The sequence below is a fragment of the Pristiophorus japonicus genome, chromosome 21, assembly GCF_044704955.1.
Source record: "Pristiophorus japonicus isolate sPriJap1 chromosome 21, sPriJap1.hap1, whole genome shotgun sequence".
Taxonomy (NCBI): Eukaryota; Metazoa; Chordata; class Chondrichthyes; family Pristiophoridae; genus Pristiophorus; species Pristiophorus japonicus.
Genome location: NC_091997.1, coordinates 85711157 through 85732121, shown reverse-complemented (window position 1 = coordinate 85732121; position 20965 = coordinate 85711157). Strand labels below are relative to the sequence as shown.

General features: G+C 47.3%; 1 protein-coding gene across 5 annotated transcripts; it reads right to left on the bottom strand.

The window, feature by feature from the left end:
- Window positions 1-3176: 3176 nt before the first annotated feature.
- Window positions 3177-19823, bottom strand: LOC139234161 (uncharacterized). Of its 5 annotated transcripts, XM_070865169.1 has the most exons (11): window positions 19679-19823; window positions 15416-15590; window positions 12340-12732; window positions 11479-11955; window positions 11209-11313; window positions 7805-7924; window positions 7673-7694; window positions 7541-7575; window positions 7260-7446; window positions 4569-4603; window positions 3177-4495 (listed from the first exon to the last, which is right to left on the bottom strand). In XM_070865169.1, the coding sequence occupies exons 2-11, from the start codon at window positions 15417-15419 to the stop codon at window positions 4230-4232; spliced, it is 1644 nt and encodes a 547-aa protein (XP_070721270.1). In that variant the 5' UTR covers window positions 15420-15590; window positions 19679-19823; the 3' UTR covers window positions 3177-4229. The 5 variants fall into 5 exon arrangements, with proteins under 5 accessions (XP_070721270.1, XP_070721269.1, XP_070721272.1 ...); XM_070865168.1 differs by lacking the exon at window positions 15416-15590; XM_070865171.1 differs by lacking the exon at window positions 15416-15590 and having other exon boundaries at window positions 3177-4354.
- Between the last annotated feature and the right edge of the window lie 1142 nt (window positions 19824-20965).

Here is a 20965-nt window from a genome sequence, read left to right as displayed (position 1 = left end):
AGGCCAGCGCCCAACAACCAGAGCCCCAACTCAGGGGCTCTACAAGGGAGCGTAAACCACCAGAGAGACTCAACCTGTGATCCCAATAAGACTTTCGGGGGGGAGGTGATGTTATGTATTCAACCATCATTGTAACCCATGTATAAACTGACCTTAGTTGTACACTGTGAGAGCAATGACCACTAGGTGGTGAACTTGTGAGAGACACTCCTCACTTGGACTTTCAGGTATAAAAGGGGAAGCTCCACCCACCTTCATCACTTGAGTGCTCGTGAATAAAGGTTACTGGTCACAGAGTGACCTTCTCTCAAGCATGGGCCTCGTGTGCATTTAAACTGTATAGAAAGGTCGTATTACTTTCCGTCACATCTGTTCTGAAGACGCCACCTTTGACACTAGTGCCTCTGACATGTCTTCCTTTTTCCTCAACAGAAGATTCCCCTCCACTGTGGTTACCATGGCTCTCAACCGTGTCCGTTCTATTTCTCGCTCTTCTGCCCTCACCCCTTCCCCTCCCTCTCAGAACCATGACAGGTTTCCCCTTGTCCTCACCTTTCACCCCACGAGCCTCCATGTTTAATGGATCATCCTCCACCACCTCCAGCGTGATCCCACCACCAATCACATCTTCCCCTCCCCTCCCCTCTCAGCATTCCGAAGGGACTGCTCCCTCCAGGACATACTGGTCCACTCCTCAATCACCCCCAGCATCCCGCCCATTCCCACAACATCTTCCCCTGCAAGCGCAGGAGATGCAACACCTGCCCTTTTACCTCCTCCCTTCCCATAGTCCAGGCCCCAAATAATCCTTCCAGGTGAAACAGCGATTTACCTGTACTGCTTGCAATTTAGTCCCACGGCCACCACTCTCGGTCCCACTGCCACCACTCTCGGTCCCACGGCCACCTCTCTCGGTCCCATGGCCACCGCTCTCGGTCCCACGGCCACCTCTCTCGGTCCCACGGCCACCACTCTCGGTCCCATGGCCACCTCTCTCGGTCCCATGGCCACCGCTCTCGGTCCCACGGCCACCTCTCTCGGTCCCATGGCCACAGCTCTCGGTCCCACGGCCACCACTCTCGGTCCCACTGCACTCTGTTTCTCTCTGACCCGCTGAGATTTCCAGCATTTTCAGTTTTGAAACAGAATGTAATTGGTCAGGAACAAAGTGTGTTCCTTGGTTACTTTGGGGGTCAGCGAGCAATAATAGACAGAAAGTTTTCCTGTGGTGTAATCCCGACCACAGGAGAGAACTCCAGAGCTTAGTGCCTTGGCAGTTGAAGGCACGGCCACCAATGGTTGAGAGATTGAAATAGGGGATTTCTAAGATAGAGCAACTTGTACATGGTCTACGAAGTAGGATGAAGACAGAAAAGAAAAAAGCTAGAAAGAAAGACAGACAGACTTGTATTTATAGCTCGCCTTGCCCGACCTCAGGGCATCTCAAACCGCTCTGCAGCCAACGAAGTACCTTTTCTAAGTGTAGTCACTGTTGTAATGTACGGAACACGAAAGCCAATTTGCATGCAGCAAGGTCTGACAAACAGCAATGTGATAATGACCAGATCCTCTGTCTTTAGTTATTTTGATTGAAATAAGTGTTGGCTAGGACATCGGGAGAACTCCCCTGCTCTTCTTTGAAATAGTGCAGTGGGATCTTTCGCGTCCACCTGAGAGGGCCTCAGTTTCACGTCTCATCCGAAAGACGGCACCTCAGACAGTGAAAGAGTCCATTCAGCCCATCGTGCTTGTGCCCGTGGGTTGAAAGAGCTATCCAATTTGTTCCCATAGCCCTGCAGATTTGAAATATGGTTCCCAACCAATCCCGGTGGGAGTTCTAGAGGCCCTTTTGATGCTCGCTCATGAATTTGAGTTGGGTGGACTTCAGGTATCCAATGGGTGGGAGATTGTTTTTAATCTTCTTCAGCCAACTATTCGGATTTGCAGTGGGAACAGAAATCACCTCCTGGTGCCTGAAGTAAAAATTTTGCTGCGGGAGGAGTAACGGTGATAAGGAGAGCGAGACTGGCCCGTGAGTGACCCGACAGCGGGGCCATCAATCCACCCACTCCTGCTCCTATTTCTTATGTCAGTAATCGGTTAGTGACGGCCGAATGCGCTTCCTGTCTGGGAGCAAAGGTCGCGGACTGCGCTTCCTGTCCAGGATCAAAGGTAAGCAAGGGGTCAGGGAAAAAAATAGCAACTCATGATTTGTAGAGCAAACCTCATGATTTTTAAGAGTTCATCGTTTGATTTATGCGACAGTGCGGTTGGCATTTCTGCTCACACCCGCTTCTACTAACAAGCTGTAAATAGCTGAGCCTTTTAGACTTGCTCCCATCAATTAAAATTTCCAATCATCACACGCTTCCTTCCATTTCCGTACTGAGTTCGTTTGGATTTGCTACACACCAGTCCTTGCGTGTGGTGCTCATATTGCAAATGGCACCCATTGTTTCAGAGATCGTGCTGAAGCCAAGGGCTGGACAATGAGGCAAATGCCAGGGTTATGAGGGTTAATTCACTGACTCTGTCCCCTCCCACCCCCTCCCCCCAACCTGCCGTCAGAGTGAGCTCTGCTTCAAGGAGACACAATGGAGCAGAGGGTCACAGAGTTAACCCCTGACCCGTTTGAGCATGGCTGCCCTCAAGGAGTGTGGGATTGGTGACTCTCGCGTGAAAGTCGTTTTGTCTTACTGATAGACATGTATTGTTCAACATTGAAATGTTTTATGCTTTTAAAAATACTCTTTAGTGATCTGCTGGGGGCTGACAATTTATACCAAACTTTCTCTTACACAATCATGAACTTCTCTCAGCGTCCTCATAAATTTGCTTCCACTCCCCCTCCAACCCACTCCCCCCACACCCTCCTCACTCCCACTCCCCCCACTCCACCCTCCCACTCCCCCTAGCCTACCACTCTCCATTGCCCCTTCCCTCACACCCTCTTCACTCCCCACTCTCCCTCCCACTCCCCCTTCCCTCCCACTCCCCACTGCCCACTCACACATCCCTCCCAATCCCCTCAAACCCTCCTCACTCCCACTCTCCCCACTCCCCCTCCCTTCTCCCACTTCCCCTTGAGTCTAAATGCAGTGTCCTCACTGAGATCAGTTCATTCATTCAATTAGTTAGCCATAAAATTCCTGCTGGACAGATGACACAGCTCGTCATTTAGTTATAATTTTTAAACAGTGTTTATTGAATGACTTCCAATCACACAAGTTCCATTTTGCGTATTACACACCAGCGATGCGTTGTTCTATCTAAGCAGAGTCCAAGGGGGTGAAGTTGCTCTTCGCCAGCAGTGTGAAGCTCATCGCGAATCGAGCGCACGTTTCACACCGAGCCCGAATTTCATTTCCATCAAAGTCGAAACTGACGAGGACCAATTTCACGTCGAATGTGTTACAGTTATATTCTTCAACCGTGGGTTCCCATCGCCCTCGTCCGGTGTCGGTGAGAGTGGAAACTCACATTGAGTCTGTCTCCATGTTCTGTGTCGGTCGCCACAAAAACTCAGAACAAACCGGGAAAGGCAAGGAGCTGCCACCAGCGGCTTTATATCATTTGTGAAACATTGGGAGAAGATATCTCCTCACACAATCCTGCGCTTCAAGCAGCTTCAATGTTACAATCTGTGAAAACGCACTTGTGTTCAACGAGCGTCGGTTGTACACCTGTATTCTGCGTGGTTTCCCTTCCCTCAAAATTAATGAATGAATTGAAAGACTTGCATTTATCAAGCGCCTTTCATGACCTCTGGAGATCGCAAAGCACTTTACAGCGAATTCAGTATTTTTTGAAGTTTAGTCACTGTTGTAATTTAGGAAAAGTGGCAGCTAATTTGCACACAGCAAGGTCCCACAAACAGCAATGTGATAATGGCCGGTTTGGATCCTGGAACAAGTGGTAGGCCCCTTATTAGCATATTCAAAGGAGCCTAACGCCTACATCAGGGACTCCTCTACAGGCCCAAACCAATATGGCATCAAACATGTTTCCGACACTACTCGGGCATGGTGGGTTGGCCTCCTAAATTGGACCTCTTTTGCACCCATGATCCATCCAGAAATCCAGTGCAACAATGTCGAATTCTCCCCCACCCTGGGGGTCTGCAGTGGGAAAGTGTTCAATACCCAGTGTAAAATATATATTTTAAAATCTAGTACCACAATGAGTTTAACCAAGTTATCCGTTGCCTTTCTCCCATTACTCAATCACATTCAGGCTTCCTCTATTTTAGCATAAATAGGATTTTCTTCCATCTCTAACGGGCCAGGTTGTGGATCATCTTCCTCCAGCCAAGACCTTGTCTCCGTGTCTCCTGGGCTCCCTGTCCCCGGGCAACCTATCAAAGAATAAGTCTGCTCATTAGACAGAGCAACGGGATCCTCCTTACTGTCCTCTTTGGGCTGCGATTGGCCGTCTGGTTTGAGTTCAATGGCTAAAGAGGTTTCAACCTGCGGTACATGGTCCGTGCGGTCACTGCCTAGAAATTAAGAGGGTTTCACTTCCATGTGGGGACAGATAATGAAAGATACTGAAAGATTGCCACGACTTACATTTTACTGCCTGGATTTCAGTTTTGCCGTCATCACTGGGAAAACAGAAAATTAAATGTGTGAAAAATGAGTAACATATGATTCAAACAATATTAAACAGCTGTAAGTGGAAACTACATTCAGTCACTTTCTCCCCACTGGCCTGGATTTCAGTCTAACCCAGCCTGAAATTCCCTCATTCATTTTCCCTGATTCTGTCTGTCACTCTCTGTCTGTCACTCTCTGTCTGTCACTCTCTGACTGTCACTCTCTGACTGTCACTCTGTCTGTCACTCTCTGTCTGTCACTCTCTGTCTGTCACTCTCTGACTGTCACTCTCTGTCTGTCACTCTCTGTCTGTCACTCTGTCTGTCACTCTCTGTCTGTCACTCTCTGTCTGTCACTCTGTCTGTCATTCTCTGTCTGTCACTCTCTGTCTGTTACTCTGTCTGTCACTCTCTGACTCTCGGATTGTCTCACCGATTCTCTTTCTCTCTGTTTCTTTCTCTTTCTCTCCATCTATCTCTCTCTCTCGGTCTCTCTCCCTGTCTCTCTCTCTGTCTCGCTCTGCCTGCCTCTTTCTCTCTCTCGCTCTGAGTCTCTCTGTGTCTCTGTCTCTCTTTGCCTGTCTCTCTCTCTTTCTCGCTGTTTCTATCTGTCTCCGTCTCTCTCTTTCTGTCTCTCTCTCTCTGCCTATCACCGTCTCTCCCTGTCTCTCTCTATGCCTCTCTCTCTGTTGCTCTCTCTGTCTCTGTCTCTGCCTCTCTCTCTCTCTCTCTCTCTCGCTGTCTCTGTCTGACTGTCTCCGTCTCTCTCTCTCTCTCTCACTGTCTCTCTTTGCCTGTCTTTCTCTCTCTCTCTCTCTCTCTCTCTCAGACTCTCTCTTTGTCTCTGTCTCTTTCTGTCTCTCTCTGCCTGTCTCACTGTCTCTCGTTGTCTCTCGCTGCCTGTCTCTGTCTCTCTCTTCCTGTCTCGCTGACTCTCTCTCTCTCTCTCTCTCTCTCGCTGTCTCTCTGCCTGTCTCTGTCTCTCTCACTGCCTGTCTCCGTCTCTCTCTGTCTCTCTCTGCCTGTTTCACTGTCTCTCTCTCTCTCTCTCTCTCTCTTGCTGCCTCTCTGCCTGTCTCCATCTCTCTCTCTTTCTCTCTGTTTGTCTCTCTCTCTCGCTGTCTCTCTCTCTGTCTCTCTTACTGTCTCTCTCACTCTCTCTCTCACTCTCTCTCTCTCTCGCTGTCTCTCTCTCTGTCTCTCTCTCTCTCTGTCTCTGCTGGTCTTGCTGTTTCTCTCTCTGTCTCTGTTTCTCGCTCTCTGTCTGTTATTCGATCCCCGTCTCACTGTCTATCTCCGTCTCGATTGTAGAGGGTTAATCACATAAAGTTAATTATGATATTTAGTCATTTACAGTGTGTTTCTGCTCCATGCTTCGTGGATTGTTGTTGCTATAGAGAGAGAGAGAGGGAAGCGATCTTGAGATGCACACCAGCTTATTATGAGACTGTCGGCGCCTCGAGATCTCATGCTTTGTGGACAAGCAGCTGGGGTGTTACAGATTAGGAGTTGGCCATAAGCCACATGCACCCATGTTTTGTTTAATAGTATAAAGGAGCGGCACTGTCCCTTAGCTCTTCGAACTTCACCTTGGACCGCGATTCGCGAGCGGTGCCGGGACCCCCAAGGCTCCAGACCAGCCGTCGTTGCAGAGTTCCCGACAGGCCGAAGGCCGTCAGCGTTGTTGCATCTTATCATACTTCTCTTTTCTTCGTAAACTTTTTTATTAATATTTCTTTTCCCTCAGTAAACAGTATTTAATTCTTTACTTCATTTGTCTTATCTATTATTTAACATTCACCCAGATCCCGAACCTGGGTCTATTATTATCGATCCAAAACACTGTCTCTCTTTCTCTTTCTCTCTTTGTGTTGCTCTCTGTCTGTCTCTCTCTGTCTCTCTCTGTCTCTCTGTGTCTCTGTTACTGTCTCCATATCTCTCTTTATCTCTCTGAGTCTGCTATGTAAGCTGTCCTCTCTGCAAAGAGTGTTCAGCCTCAATCCAATTCCTTGCCTAAAACTGCCAATCATTCAGTAAAATATTTGGACGAAATTGATCACTATGGTCACATATGCCAAAATATTGTCCTGAGAGAGTTTAAAAAAAAAAGATAACTTCATAAGGGCACTGTGATGCTTTTCTGATAGTGCTCCTTTATTCCAATATCAGGTCAGTCTCTATCTGAATCTATCACTGTCTGTCTGTCTCTGTCGCAGTCTCTGTCTGAACCTATCACTGTCTGTCTCTGTCTCTGTCTTTCTCTGTCTCTTTCTTTCTCTCACATTTTCTCTCATGGTCCTTGATGAAATTAATTTGGTCATCTCGATCCAGTTTGCAGCTCATGTGAGCCACAGTACAAAACTACCTCTAAATTGGCCCTTCCACTCAAACAGGACATGAGGTGTGAGAAGTGAAGATGTCTGACCTCTCTCCTGACCTTGGAGTTGAGGAACATTGTTGGGACAGTCCAGAGGGAGTTTTACGCTGTGCCTAATCTGGAGTGCTCCAAGTGATACTGTGTGGCCAAAGTGGAAAAGTAACCCATTTGCCAGCATGGGCTCCCCTCACCTTCATTACATTAACGATCTTCTAACCCTCCATCCTGAAACAAAGTTGTGGTCAGTGTTGACCGTAGCCGAGGGGTGACAGCTGTCACTCTGCTTACCCTTTGACCATTGACTCCTCGATCAAACAGTACACATGCTCTGTAGAGTCAATGTTTGGGCCAGTGCTCTCCATTCCTTCACCAGGCCTTGGCTGGCTCGACGGCGTTGGAACTCTTGTCACCGAGTACGCAACAGGCTCGTTGTCATCGCTCTGATCCTTCCTGGGAACCACAGAGTACGGGAAACCTGGACAGAAGGGCGGGAACACCATGTGTGCTTTTAGTTTCAACTCTCAAAGGGCCAGGATCGGAAGAGCTGGCCAGCAATTCTAGTCACTTACATTCAGCCACTTGTGTCAGCTGCACATCACCGGCCCTACAGTTAGCAAAGAAAAGTAACCTGTAAATGTTCCATTAAATGAGCAAAATTATACAGAAAGTCTGCCGAAATACTGATCAAATCCCATCCCTACCTGGGTCCTGGTGCTGAGGATCCTTCACAACACATGCCGTAAGATGGGAAAGATAAATGTAAGAATCTATGTAAGGAATCTGCTCTTACAATTTTATAGATTTAGATCAAACATTTTAACGCTCTTGCTTACCTTTACCTTTGACAGATTGTCGTTTCCTTCGGCAAACTACCCCAATAATGCAAACTATCCCAACAATGCAAATGAGTACAATCAGACACACTATGGCTACGTTCACAGTGATGGCAGGGTCTGGAAATGCATAGGAGAAGCAACATTAAGTTCAGTTTGTGCAATGCCGTCTTATATGTACAGCTGATCACACTGGTTACCTGGGCCGAGGAAGATACTTTTCTGTTACAATCTGGAAAAGTGCAATTGCGAAGGAAGAAAATCGAACCAACGTCTAATGGGTACAAAGTGGACAATTGCTCTTGAATCTCTCGCTTAATTTCTGTTGTATTCAGTCATGGGATGTGGGCATCATTGACAAGGCCAAAATTTATTGCCCATCTCTTATTGCCCGTGAGAAGGTGGTGGTGAGCCACCTTCTTGAACCGCTGCAGTCCACGTGATGAAGGTACTCCCACAGTGCTGTTAGAGAGGGAGTTCCAAGATTTTGACCAGCGACGATAAAAGATCAGTGATATATTTACAAGTCAGGATGGTGTGTGACTGAGGGGAACTTGGAGATGAGGATGTTCCTCTCCAAGTCACAATCCATTCTACTGCCCTTGATCTTCTACATGGTGGAGGTCACGGGTTTGGGAGGTGCTGCCGAAGAAGCCTTGGTGAGTTGCTGCAGTGCATCGTGGATGGTACACACTGCAGCCACGGTACGCTGGTTGTGGAGGGAGTGAACGTTTAACATGTGGTTGGAATGCAAATCAAGCAGGCTCCTTAATCCTGATGGTGTCGAGCATCAAATTGTTGGAGCTCAACTCATCATTCCATCACACTCCTGACTTGTGCCTTGTAGATGGTGGAAAGACTTTGGGGAGTCAGGAGGTGAGACACTCGCCGCAGAATACCCAGCCTCTGACCTGCTCTTCTAGCCACAGCAATTATGTGACTGGTCCAGTTAAGTTTCTGGTCAATGCTGACCCCTAGGAAGTTGATGGTGGGGATTCAGTGAAGGTAATGCCGTTGAATATCAAGTGAAGGTGGTTAGACTCTCTCTTGTTGGAGATGGTCATTCCCTGGCACTTGTGTTGCGCAAATGTTACTTGCCACTTATCAGTCAAAGTCTGAATGTTGTCCAGGTCTTGCTGCATACAGACATGGACTGCTTTATTATCTGAGGGGTTGCAAATGGAACAGAAGACTGCAATCATGAACATACATACCTGGGCAATTCTCCACTTTGTTGGGTAGACGCCAGTGATGTAGCTTTAATGGAACAGCTTGGATAGAGGCAGGGTAAGTTGTGGGACAAAAGTCTTCAGCACTGCAGTCGGGATACTGTCGGGGCCCATAGACTTTGCCGTATCCAGTGCGTCAGCTATTTCTTGATATGACATGGAGTGAATCAAATTGGCTGAAGACTGTTTTCTGTGATATTGGGGACCTCCGGAGGAGGCCGAGATGAATCATCCGCACACCACTTCTGGCTGAAGATGGTTGCAAACACTTCTGCTTGTCTTTTGCACTCACGTGCTGGCTTTGCCATCATGGAGGATGGGGATGTTCATGGAGCCTCTTCCCCTTAGTTGTTTAATTGTCCACCACCATTCATGACTGCATGTGGCAGGACTGCAGAGCTTTGATCTGATCCGTTGGTTGTGGAATCGCTTCACTCTGCCTATAGCATGCTGCATGTGCTGTTTAGCATGCATGTAGTGTAGCTACAGCAGGTTGGCACCTCATTTTTAGGTGTGCTTGGTGCTGCTCCTGGCATGCTCTTTTACACGCTTCATTGAACCAGGGTTGGTCCCCTGGCTTAATTGTAATGGTAGAGTGAGGGATATGCCGGGACATGAGGTCACAGATTGTTGTGGAATACAATTCTGCTGCTGATGATGGCCCTCATGAATGCCCAGTTTTATCTGCAAGGTCTTTTCTGAATCTATCCCATTTCTTCTTCTCTCTTCTTAGGCAGTGCCCCGGAGTTGAGCATGACTTGCTTCCACACTAAAATGAGTTCTAAGGTGACTGATGAGACTAATGCGGGCCAGATCTCGAACTTCATTTTAAAGGGTGGAAGATGCCTATGCACCATAAATCCTTTTAATATGGGGTGGCCGTTGCACACCAGCCACCACACAGACTTGACAGAGCTGGGTCTTGGTCCAATGGCAAGGGGACCCAAGATGATTGGAGACTAGGCTCTGCTGCACAGGCCTAGCACACACACACACACACACACACACACACACACATTCCTACTGACCCCTTCCCTCCCTCCCTCAGGACCTCCCTGGTTTTCAGAGATCGCAGTTTAGATGAGCACATTAATCTTGGAGCAGCTTACGTATTTGTCCATAGAATACTGACACTGAGATCCCATTTAGTACAGTGGTAGACCCACACAACATGATGCAGGGGTGTCCTTAGTGTGAAGATGGGACTTTGTCTCCACAAGGACTGTGCAGTGGTCACTCTTTCCAATACTGTCATGGACAGATGCATCTGTGACAGGTAGATTGGTGAGGATGTGGTCATGTATGTTTTTCCCTCATGTTGGTTCTTTCACCATCTGCCATAGGCCCAGTCTGGCAAGGATGTCCTTCAGGACGAGGCTAGGTCGGTCAGTAGTGGTGCTACCGAACCACTCAGTGCTTCTTCCAAGTGCTGTTCAACATGGAGGAGTACTGATTTATCAACTGAGGGAGGGCGGTTGGTGGTAATCAGCAGGAGGTTTCCTTGCCCATGTTTGACCTGATGCCATGAGACTTTACGATGTTAGGGAGTCAATGTTGAGGAGTTCAGAAGAATGAGAGGGGATCTCATAGAAACGTTTAAAATTCTGATGGGTTTAGACAGGTTAGATGCAGGAAGAATGTTCCCAATGTTGGGGAAGTCCAGAACCAAGGGTCACAGTCTAAGGATAAGGGGTAAGCCATTTAGGACCGAGATGAGGAGAAACTTCTTCACCCAGAGAGTGGTGAACCCGTGGAATTCTCTACCACAGAAAGTTGTTGAGGCCAATTCACTAAATATATTCAAAAAGGAGTTAGATGTAGTCCTTACTACTCGGGGGATCAAGGGGTATGGCGAGAAAGCAGGAATGGGGTACTGAAGTTTCATGTTCAGCCATGAACTCATTGAATGGCGGTGCAGGCTTGAAGGGCCGAATGGCCTACTCCTGCACCTATTTTCTATGTTTCTATGTTTCTATGACTCCCAGGACCACTATCTCCCAACTGTATACCACTGTGCCGCCACCTCTGGTGGGTCTGTCCTGCCGGTGGGACCGGACATACCCTGGGAAGGTGATGGAGGAGTCTGGGACATTGTGTGAAAGAATTACTTATATTATTTATATTGAATTATTGATATAAAATGGTTCACATCATGCTCTAGATTGTATCACTTACTTTGTATATTTGTAGGAGTAATGCTTCCGGTCACTGAGGATATTCCAGATGTTGAGGTGGGAGTGTCTGAAGATTTCCTGCTGCTCATTACACTGGTTACCTGGGCTGAGGAACATACTTTTCTGGTTACAATCTAGAATAGTGCAATGGCAAAGGAAGGAAATCAAAGTAACTTCTAAAGGGTACAAACTGGACAATGGACCTGGAATCTCACACCTTGAATTATTGATATTAAATGGTTCACATTATGTTTTAGATTGCATCACTTACTTTGAGTATTTGTACAAGTTATGCTGCTGCTCTCTGAGGATATTCCAGATGTTGAGGTGGGAGTGTCTGAAGTTTCTGCACTGGGCTCTGTCACAAGGGAGATGTTTGCTGCAATCTTCCAGACAGGTTTCCCTGAATCCTGACTGTGTACAGCACAGAGATACCTCCCAGTGTCCACCAGGCCCGCTGAGTGAATAGTAAGGTTGTGAGACTGGCGGCTAACCAAAGGATTGTGTGAGCTTTGGGTAGAGATTCTTTGTGATGACTCTCTATCCACACAGCAACGTGTGTTAGAATGTGCAGCATGATCCTCAGTGTGAACAGAGTGCAGACACTTGTTGACGTTTCCAGATCTGAACCAAAACAGAGTGAAGGGGAGTGGTTTTATATTCTCAAACTGGCAGGGTAAAGTCACATTCTCTCCCTCTGACACTGTCAGCGACAAATTTTCTTTAATCAAAAATATATCAGTTGAATCTATAAACAACATTGAAAAGAATATTTGTTAATATAATAATCTCCAATGTGATACTTAGTCGAAGGATTTCCTAATGTCCATGTACACTGCATCCACCGCATTCCCCCACCTACCATGTCTCTTACCTCCTGGACAGTTTGAAACCCGTGCCAGCTACTTCTCACTATTACTCTTTATCTACACACAAGGTAATTTCATCTTAATGAAGGCAATGACAGCTATCTGCCCGAAAACCTCTTCTAATATCTCCCCAACGTCTCTCTAATATCTCCTCTAATATCTCGCCTAATACCTTACCTTAAATTACCCCTAATGTTCCCACAACAATCCCTCCCCCAATACCTGCCCCGATCCCTCCCGCGATATTGCCCCAGTGCACCTACCATCCTGGGTTATCACAAAGAACAAGTCGTGGTTTTCACATCCCGGCTGTGACAGTGTGAGCCAGGACGGACACTCCAATGCCCCTCCTTCTGTGGAATCTTGAGCCATGCAGGTAAACACCATCGAGTTAATCGTCTTCACAGCGAATGTCAGAGACTCCGTTTCATGGTCATTTAATTTGCATTTTGTACACTCTGGCTCACTGTGTCCTTTTTTCCCCTGAGGACCGATATTTTCATAACATGGCTTTTCGTTCTTACATTTTATTTTACCCATTTCTGACCCGGGATCACTGGAGTTGCACAAGGTTACTTTATTCCCAGCACCGGTGGGCACGTTGCATTGCAGAGTGGTGACATCTCCTGGTCTTAGGAAGAAGAGATAAGTGGATCCTGCGGGGAAAGGGCAGAATGGGATAGAGATAGAGACAGGAAAGCTCATTAAACAGTCAACGTGAAACAAAGCCTCTCATAGGAAATTATGCTCTGCACAATGGCTTGGTAATAGGCCAGTTTATTGTTCCTTTCATAGAATTCTTTGCCACAGTCTGTAAATTAGCGTATCCACTTGATGTCAATTTACAGCTTCCAAATTGTTTCATTAACGCTTGTTGACAATGTGTATGGTTTGAATGACACTGATCAGCAAGACCAGCCTTATCAAAACGATGTAACTATTTGTACTGTACTTTTTTTGACAGACAGGCGTCTGTCAAGCCCCGCCCCCCATGACTATACTGCACTTTTTTGACTGACAGGTGACAAGCCCCGCCCCTGTCAAGCTCTGCCCCCTCCCCGCCTAAATCATTCCATCCATGTGGTGCCGTGACGCAGGACCTGAGGCACCGAACCCGCCCACCCTCCCTCCGACCAGCGTGGGCCCGAGAGCAGCTGGCGGGGGGCGATAGCGAGAGGCAGAGTGAGACTGGGGGGAGGGGGAGAAAGAGACTGGGGCGGTGGTGGTGAGAGGGGCTGGGGGGAGCGGGAAAGTGAGCGAGACTGGGAGGAGAGAGAAATTGAGGGAAGAGAGAGAGAGAGAGAGATTGGGGGTAGAGAGAGAGAGAGACTGTGGGGAGAGAGAGCAGTTGTGGGGAGAGACATGATTGGAAGGAAGACAGATCATGTTCTTCCAACCCCCTACAAGGGACATCGTTGGAGTGAATGATATCCAGAAGTCACCACACTGTCACTATTCACTTCACAGCCAATAAACCTGTTACCAATCCGTACACAATCCCTGCCCCATCTATGGTGTGGGAGGATAGGGCGGAAGGGAGTGGATGTACTTGCGCTGGGACAAGGCACTTTGGCTGGGGGAGGCATGCACTTGGACTAGGGTAAGGCACTTCGGCTGGGGGAGGCATGCACTTGGACTAGGGTAAGACCCTTCGGCTGGGGGAGGGATGTACTTGGACTGGGGCAAGGTACTTTGGTTGGCCCTTGCTATCTTCTTTGGAGCTCTGACCTCTGTCACTTCAGGAAGTCAAAGTGGATCGAGTTACAATTTGCAAAGTCAGTGAGACCTTGGGATAGGTGGTTCCAGTTACACATTCCTGTGAAACTTCAGGGTGTGGCTTATTCTCCAAGGGGACCAATCAGAAACAAAAGGTGGAACATGTTGGCCATTTTTGCAGTACAAATAAGCGCATCCTTATCAAAATTAACAACAATATCCTGTGTGTTTACAACCATAGTGTATTATCCTTCCTTATCTTCCTCAACAGCTTAAAGGCCCTTGACACAGTGAACCTTCTCCAATGGTTCTCCAATGGCCCACCTTTGTGGCACTGCTGTTAAATACATCCACTCCTATCTTTCTCACATCCTCAGGAATTGTTCTCCTCCCGTGTGCAATGGTCGCCCCATGTCCACCCAAGGCTCCATCCTTGGTCCTCTCCTATATTCCACATATACATGCTATTTCTCAGGAACATTATCAAGGAGTCAGCTTCCATACGTAGCCAAGTCGATACCTCACTTCACCTCTCCATCAATGTCCTCAGTGCTGTACTGTCCGATTTCTTAGCTGGCATCAGGTTCGAGACAGACCAGGCCTTTCCCCAGAAAAAGCAAAGCCATTCCCTTCAGCTCCACTATACCTATTTGACCCTGAGCTGTACCTCAAACCCACATCTAGCCCTCCACCAGATGTCATGACTCACCTCCCAAAGATTGCTGCTTCCATTCCTATCTCATTCTCAGTGCCACTAGAACTCTCCTCCACAATTTCATCTCCATGAACATGGATATCTACAATCCTTTCTTCATCGGTTTCATCCTGTCCCGTATGGCATCCTACTCACCAACCCCTCCTGTCCTCACTGACCTCCCCCTAAGGCATTGAGTTAAAAACTGCTCTTTACCCTCCTAGGACGCTTCCTCAAGGCAATGTCCTGGGCCCAACCATCTTCAACTGCTTCATCAATGACCCTCCCTCCATCATAAGGTCAGAAGTGTGAATGTTCGCTGATGATTGCACAGTGTTCAGCTCCATTCACAACAAGTCCCAGGCAATGACAATCTCCAACAAGAAAGGGTCTAACCATTTCCTGACATTCAACGGCATTACATCATCAAATCCTCCACCATCAACATCTGAGGGAGGGATGGTCAGGGGTCATCATCGGTCAAAAATAAAACTGGACCAGCTACATAAATACTGTGGTCAGAGGCTGGGTATTCTGCGGTGAGTGTCTCACCTCCTGACTCCCCAAACTCTCTCCATCACCTACAAGGCACAAGTCAGGAGTGTGATGGAATACTCTCTGTTAGCGCGAATGAAATCCTGGAAGAATCACTCGTCACTCTGAGTCGGTTCCATCATCAAAACGGTTTTTATTACGTCGGCGGGGAGAAAACCTCTGGGTTACTCCAGGCACTACTCACTGCTGAACAAAGAAATTCATCAGTATTTATATGTTTTATACCAGTTCATTACAATTACGCAGCCTATGTCGGCTGGACACAATCCAATCATAAGGATTATAGATTACAAATCGATTCCTCTGGGCCAATAGAATTGGTCCCCCAGACACCAGGGGCCTGCATGATCATCTCATGTTTAGCTGGAACTTACTCATGCCCTCGTGATATTCTTCAGACCTCCTTATCTTTATTGTCCTTGGGTTCTGTGCCTAACCTCCTTATCTTAACACAGTTACAGGAATCCCTTTGTTCAATATTCTGCTAGGACATCTTGTCTGAGGTTTGTTGATTCGGGACATCTGCTGAGCTCTCCCTTTCCAGTGTTCCTGTACAAGGAAATGCAGTGTCATCAGCTACCCAGAAAGTTAGTCAAACTGGTTAGCTGAATTCCCCTCGGGCTTTGCGGAATCCCGGGCAGCCATTTTATATCTGGCTACAATTTTACACATACATACATATATTCAGCAGGTGCCTTTGCCTTGAAAGCGCCCTACAACACTCTCCACTTGCCTGGGTGAGTGCAGCTGCGACAACACTCAAGAAACTCCACACCATCCAGGATAAACAGGATCACATTTTGGCACCCCATCCACCACCTTCAGCATTCACTCCCTCCACCACCGGCGCAACATGGCTGCAGTGTGTACCATCTACAAGATGCTCTGCAGTAACTTGCCAAGACTTCTTCGACAGCACCTCCTAAACCCACGACTTCTACCACATAGAAGAACGAGGGCAGCAGACGCTTGGGAGCATGATCACCTACAAGTTCTCCAAGTGACACACCATCCTGACTTGTAAGTATAATGCTGTTCCTTCATCGTCGCTGGATGAAAATCCTGAAACTCCCTCGCTACCAGCATTGTGGAAAGTGTTCACCACACGGACTTAACGGTTCAAGAGGAAGGGTCACTACCACCTTCTCAAGGAAAACTAGAGACTAAATGCTGACATTTCCAGTGACGACCACATCCAAGGTTTAAAAAAATAAATACCAATCCTTCCATGGCCTCATCTGACTTTGGCCTCCTCTGTGGCCCACTGCATTGATTTAAGAAACCTTAACCTTCACCACTTGCTCAGCCCTCAGCCTTTATGCCCCACACTCTGCTATTCTCTCCCTTAACCCCTCACCCTCCACCTTGGCACATCTTTGGCATCTGCAAAAGGTTCTTTAAAACTTACCTCTCCAACCGAGCCTTTTGCCACTTCCACTCACTCTTCTCCTACCTCGAGCTCACGTCCTTCCCCGCACTTCCACATTTGCAAAACACCACAAGGCCCTGCCCCACTTTAAGCGCTCTCTATGAGTTCCAGTTCTTGTTGTCATGATGTCAACTGTGGTTCAGTGGGTAGCACTGTCGCTTCTGATGTCAGAAGGTTGTGGGTTCAAGTCCCACTCCAGAGACTTGAGCACAAAATCTAGGCCGACCACCCAGTGCAGTGCTGAGGGAGTGCTATACTGTCAGAGGTGTGTTTTTTTTACATGAGACTTTACTGTTTGTGGGACCTAGCTGTGTGAAAATGGGCTGTCGCATTTTCTACATATCAACAGAGATTGCACTTCAGAAGTACTTCATTGGCTTTAAATAGCTTTGGGACATTGTGAGGTTGTAGAAGGTGCTATAGAAATGCAAGACTTTCTTTTTTTCTTGTAATGAACAGATTTCTGATCAGCACATCTAGATTGTCAGAACGATAATTTCTGCTTGCATTGTGTTCAGAAGCTCATTTCCTGCTGGTTAAGATGATAAGCTGCGATGGAGAAGTTAGCAGAGCTCTGATTGGTTGGGTATCATGGAGCGGCTGATAGGGATTTGTGTTTACAACTTGAGCATCTGATACACGCAATCCCCCCCTGTAATGGCCCTGACAGACTGCACCTAGAAACTCTCCACTCACTGACCCAGATGTGTCTATACTATAGATCATTATTGCACCAGAGCTCGAACAAACACCAAACCACATCTCCGTCAGACTCGGTTGTAACTCAGACATCAGCCATGTTTAGACTGAGGATAGAAATACAGAAACATAGAAAATAAGTGCAGGAGTAGGTCATTCAACCTCAGTACCCCACTCCTGCCTTCTCTCTATACGTCCTGATCCCTTTAGCCGCAATGGCCACATCTAACTCCCTTTTGAATATAACCAACGAACTGGACTCAACAACTTTCTGTGGTAGAGAATTCCATACATTCACAATTCTCTGGGTGAAAAAGATTCTCCTCATCTCAGTCCTAGATGGCTTACCCCTAATCCTTAGACTGTGACCCCTGGTTCTGGACTTCCCCAACATCGGGAACATTCTTCCTGCATTTAACCTGTCCAATCCCGTCAGAATTTTATATGCTTCCATGAGATCCCCTCTCATTCTTCTAAATTCCAGTGAATATAAGCCTAGTCGATCCAGTCTTTCTTCATATGCCAGTCCTGCTATCCCGGGAATCAGTCTGGTGAACCTTCGCTGCACTCCCTCAATAGCAAGAATGTCCTTCCTCAGATTAGGAGACCAAAACTGCACATAATACTCAAGGTGTGGTCTCACTAAGGCCCTGTACAACTGCAGCAAGACCTCCCTGCTCCTATACTCAAATCCTCTCGCTATGAAGGCCAACATGCCATTTGCTTTCTTTACTGTCTGCTGAACCTGCATGCCTACTTTCATTGACTGATGTACCATGACACTCAGGTCTCGTTGCACCTCCCCTTTTACTAATCTGTCACCATTTAGATAATAATCTGCCTTCCTGTTTTTGCCACCAAAGTGCATAACCTCACACTTATCCACGGTATACTGCATCTGCCATGCATTTGCCCACTCACCTAACCTGTCCAAGTCACCCTGCAGCCTCTTAGCATCCTCCTCGCAGCTCACACTGTGTCATCTGCAAACTTGGAGATATTACATTCAATTCCTTCGTCCAAATCATTAATATATATTGTAAATAGCTGGGGTCCCAGCACTGAACCTTGCGGTACCTCACTAGTCATTGCCTGCCATTCTGAAAAGTACCCGTTTATTCCCACTCTTTGATCCTGGCTGCCAACCAGTTCTCTACCACGTTAATACATTACCCCAATCCCATGTGCCTTAATTTTGCACACTAATCTCTTGTGTGGGACCTTGTCAAAAGCCTTTTGAAAGTCCAAATACACCACATCCACTGGTTCTCCCTTGTCCACTCTACTAGTTACATCCTCAAAAAATTCTAGAAGATTTGTCAAGCATGATTTCCCTTTCATAAATCCATGCTGATTTGGACCGATCGGGGAGACGTCAATTATCATTTCAGGAACAGAGTCTGCCTGCAGACTGCTCATATTACACGGAATCTGTTTCTACCCACCCCACTCCTAAAATTTCACAGAGTCAGGTTAGAAATGCTCCATTACACAGTCTGGATAGAGTCACCATCCCCCACCCCTTACACAGTCTGGATAGACAGTCTCGATTGGGAACCCTCCCACCCCCTCCAATCACAGTGTCGGTTCCCCTTTCCTTACAGAACAATCGCGGAATGGACGGTCTGTAATGTACAGAAAGCTCTGAGCTGCTCCATTTTGCCAGTGGTGTTGATTTCGAGCCCTGGTCCGAGTGGTGTCGTGGGCCCCGCCCAGTGTGGTCTCCACCCTTTAATGGTGTGAGGCTCGGCTGAGTCATCAAATATAATTGTTACTTCAGAGCTCCCAATGATCGAGTCTGAGCACAAAATCTTACACAGAATTACATGGAATGTTCGGCACAGAAACAGGCCATTCGGCCCAACTGCTCCATGCCGCATTTATGCTCTGCACGGACTTCCCACCCCCTCTCTCCATTAAAGCCCATCAGCAAATCCTTCTAACTCTTCTAAATCTTCCACTATTTCATTCTTAGAGTGAGATATGGTTCTGCAGTAAGGGAAATTGGGATAGGATCAGCAGTGTTCTTGTATTTCATCCCTGCACTGTTTTAAGACAGGAGTTGAACCAAAGACGTTTGCAGCACAGAAGGAGGCAATTGGGCCCATCGTGCCAGTGCTGGCTCTTTGCCAGAGCAAACCCATTGCCTCGCTCTCTCCACAGCCCCAAATCTTCCTCTGCTTCAAATGTTTTCCAGTTTTCCTTCAAAAGATGAAAATGTCTCTGCGTCAACCACTGCCTGTGGCAAAACAAACCTCTGTGTAAAAAATGTTCTCCTAATCTGTCTCCTCACTCTCTTAGTGCCAATTTTAAACTGACCACCCATGATTAAACCGTGTTAAAATGCCTCAGCAACAACTGTCATATGAGTACATTAAACATCCGCGTGAAAGCAGCACTGATGGCAATCGATATCCTTCAATCCTTATATTTCCGCGTTCAGGTACAGATAGAAACTGATATTTCCAGATAAACATGTTGAGGATTAGTTGAAAGTATGGATCCTTACCTACAACATGTTGGAACAGAAGGAAAAGACCCACAAACAGAGCACCAAGCGCCATTTCACATTCCTAGCTCGTTCAGAAGCTGGGTGCCTCTTTCACCATCACATTCTGGTCAGTGAGAGAAACAGAGAAGTGATGAAAGAGGAAATCTTCTTCCTCTTTTAACAACTCAACCACACTAAAAACGACTTGTATTTATATAACACCTTTTATTGTGTTCCTAACACAGATGAGGCTTCACACAGGGAGGTTAAAGTGACCTCAGTCTTTAATCAGACACTCCAGAGTGAGGAACAGGCCTTCGGGGCCGGCTTATAGACAGTGGGTGTGTGTTGTGGGCTCGAAAAAGGTGGTGTCTGCTGTGGGTTGTTCAGGGCAGCCTGTGAACCGCAGCCTCGTTTGGTCCAGGTGCTTTCTGAAAATTTGTCCATTGTCTAGTTTGACTACAAACACCCTAGTCCCTTCTTTAGCTATCACCGTGCCCGCGATCCACTTGGGACCATGTCCATAGTTTCGCTCATACAGAGGGTCATTCAGATCAATTTCCCGTGACACAGTGGCGCGACCATCGTTTAATATTTGTTGCTGCCGTCTGCTCTCTACCTGATCATGCAGGTTGAGCTGAACCAGCGAGAGTCTGGTTTTAAGTGTCCTTTTCATGAGTAGCTCAATCGGGGGCACCCCTGTGAACGAGTGGGGTCTCGTGCAGTAGCTGAGCACTGCTCGGGACAGGCGGGTTTGGAGTGAGTCTTCTGTGACTCGTTTAAGGCTCTGTTTGATGGTTTGTACTGCCCGCACTGCCTGCCCACTGCAGGCTGGTTTAAACAGGGTGACATGTTTGATCCCATTGCGGTTCATGAATTCTTTAAATTTGGCACTGGTGAAACATGGCCCGTTGTTACTGACCAATATGTCAGGCAGGCCGTGGGTGGCAAACATGGCCCTCAGGCTTTCAATGGTGGCGGTGGCGGTGCTTCTCGACATTATTTCACATTCAATCCATTTTGAAAAAGCATCCACCACCACCAGGAACATTTTACTGAGAAACGGGCCCGCATAGTTGACATGGATCCTCGACCATGGTCTGGAGGGCCAGGACCACAAACTTAGTGGTGCCTCTCTGGGTGCGTTGCTCAACTGAGCACACACGCTGCATTGCCGTACACAGGACTCTAAGTCAGAGTCGATACCGGGCCACCACATGTGGGATCTGGCTATCGCTTTCATCATTACTATACCCAGATGTGTGCTGTGGAGATCTGAGATGAACGTCTCCCTGCCCTTTTTTG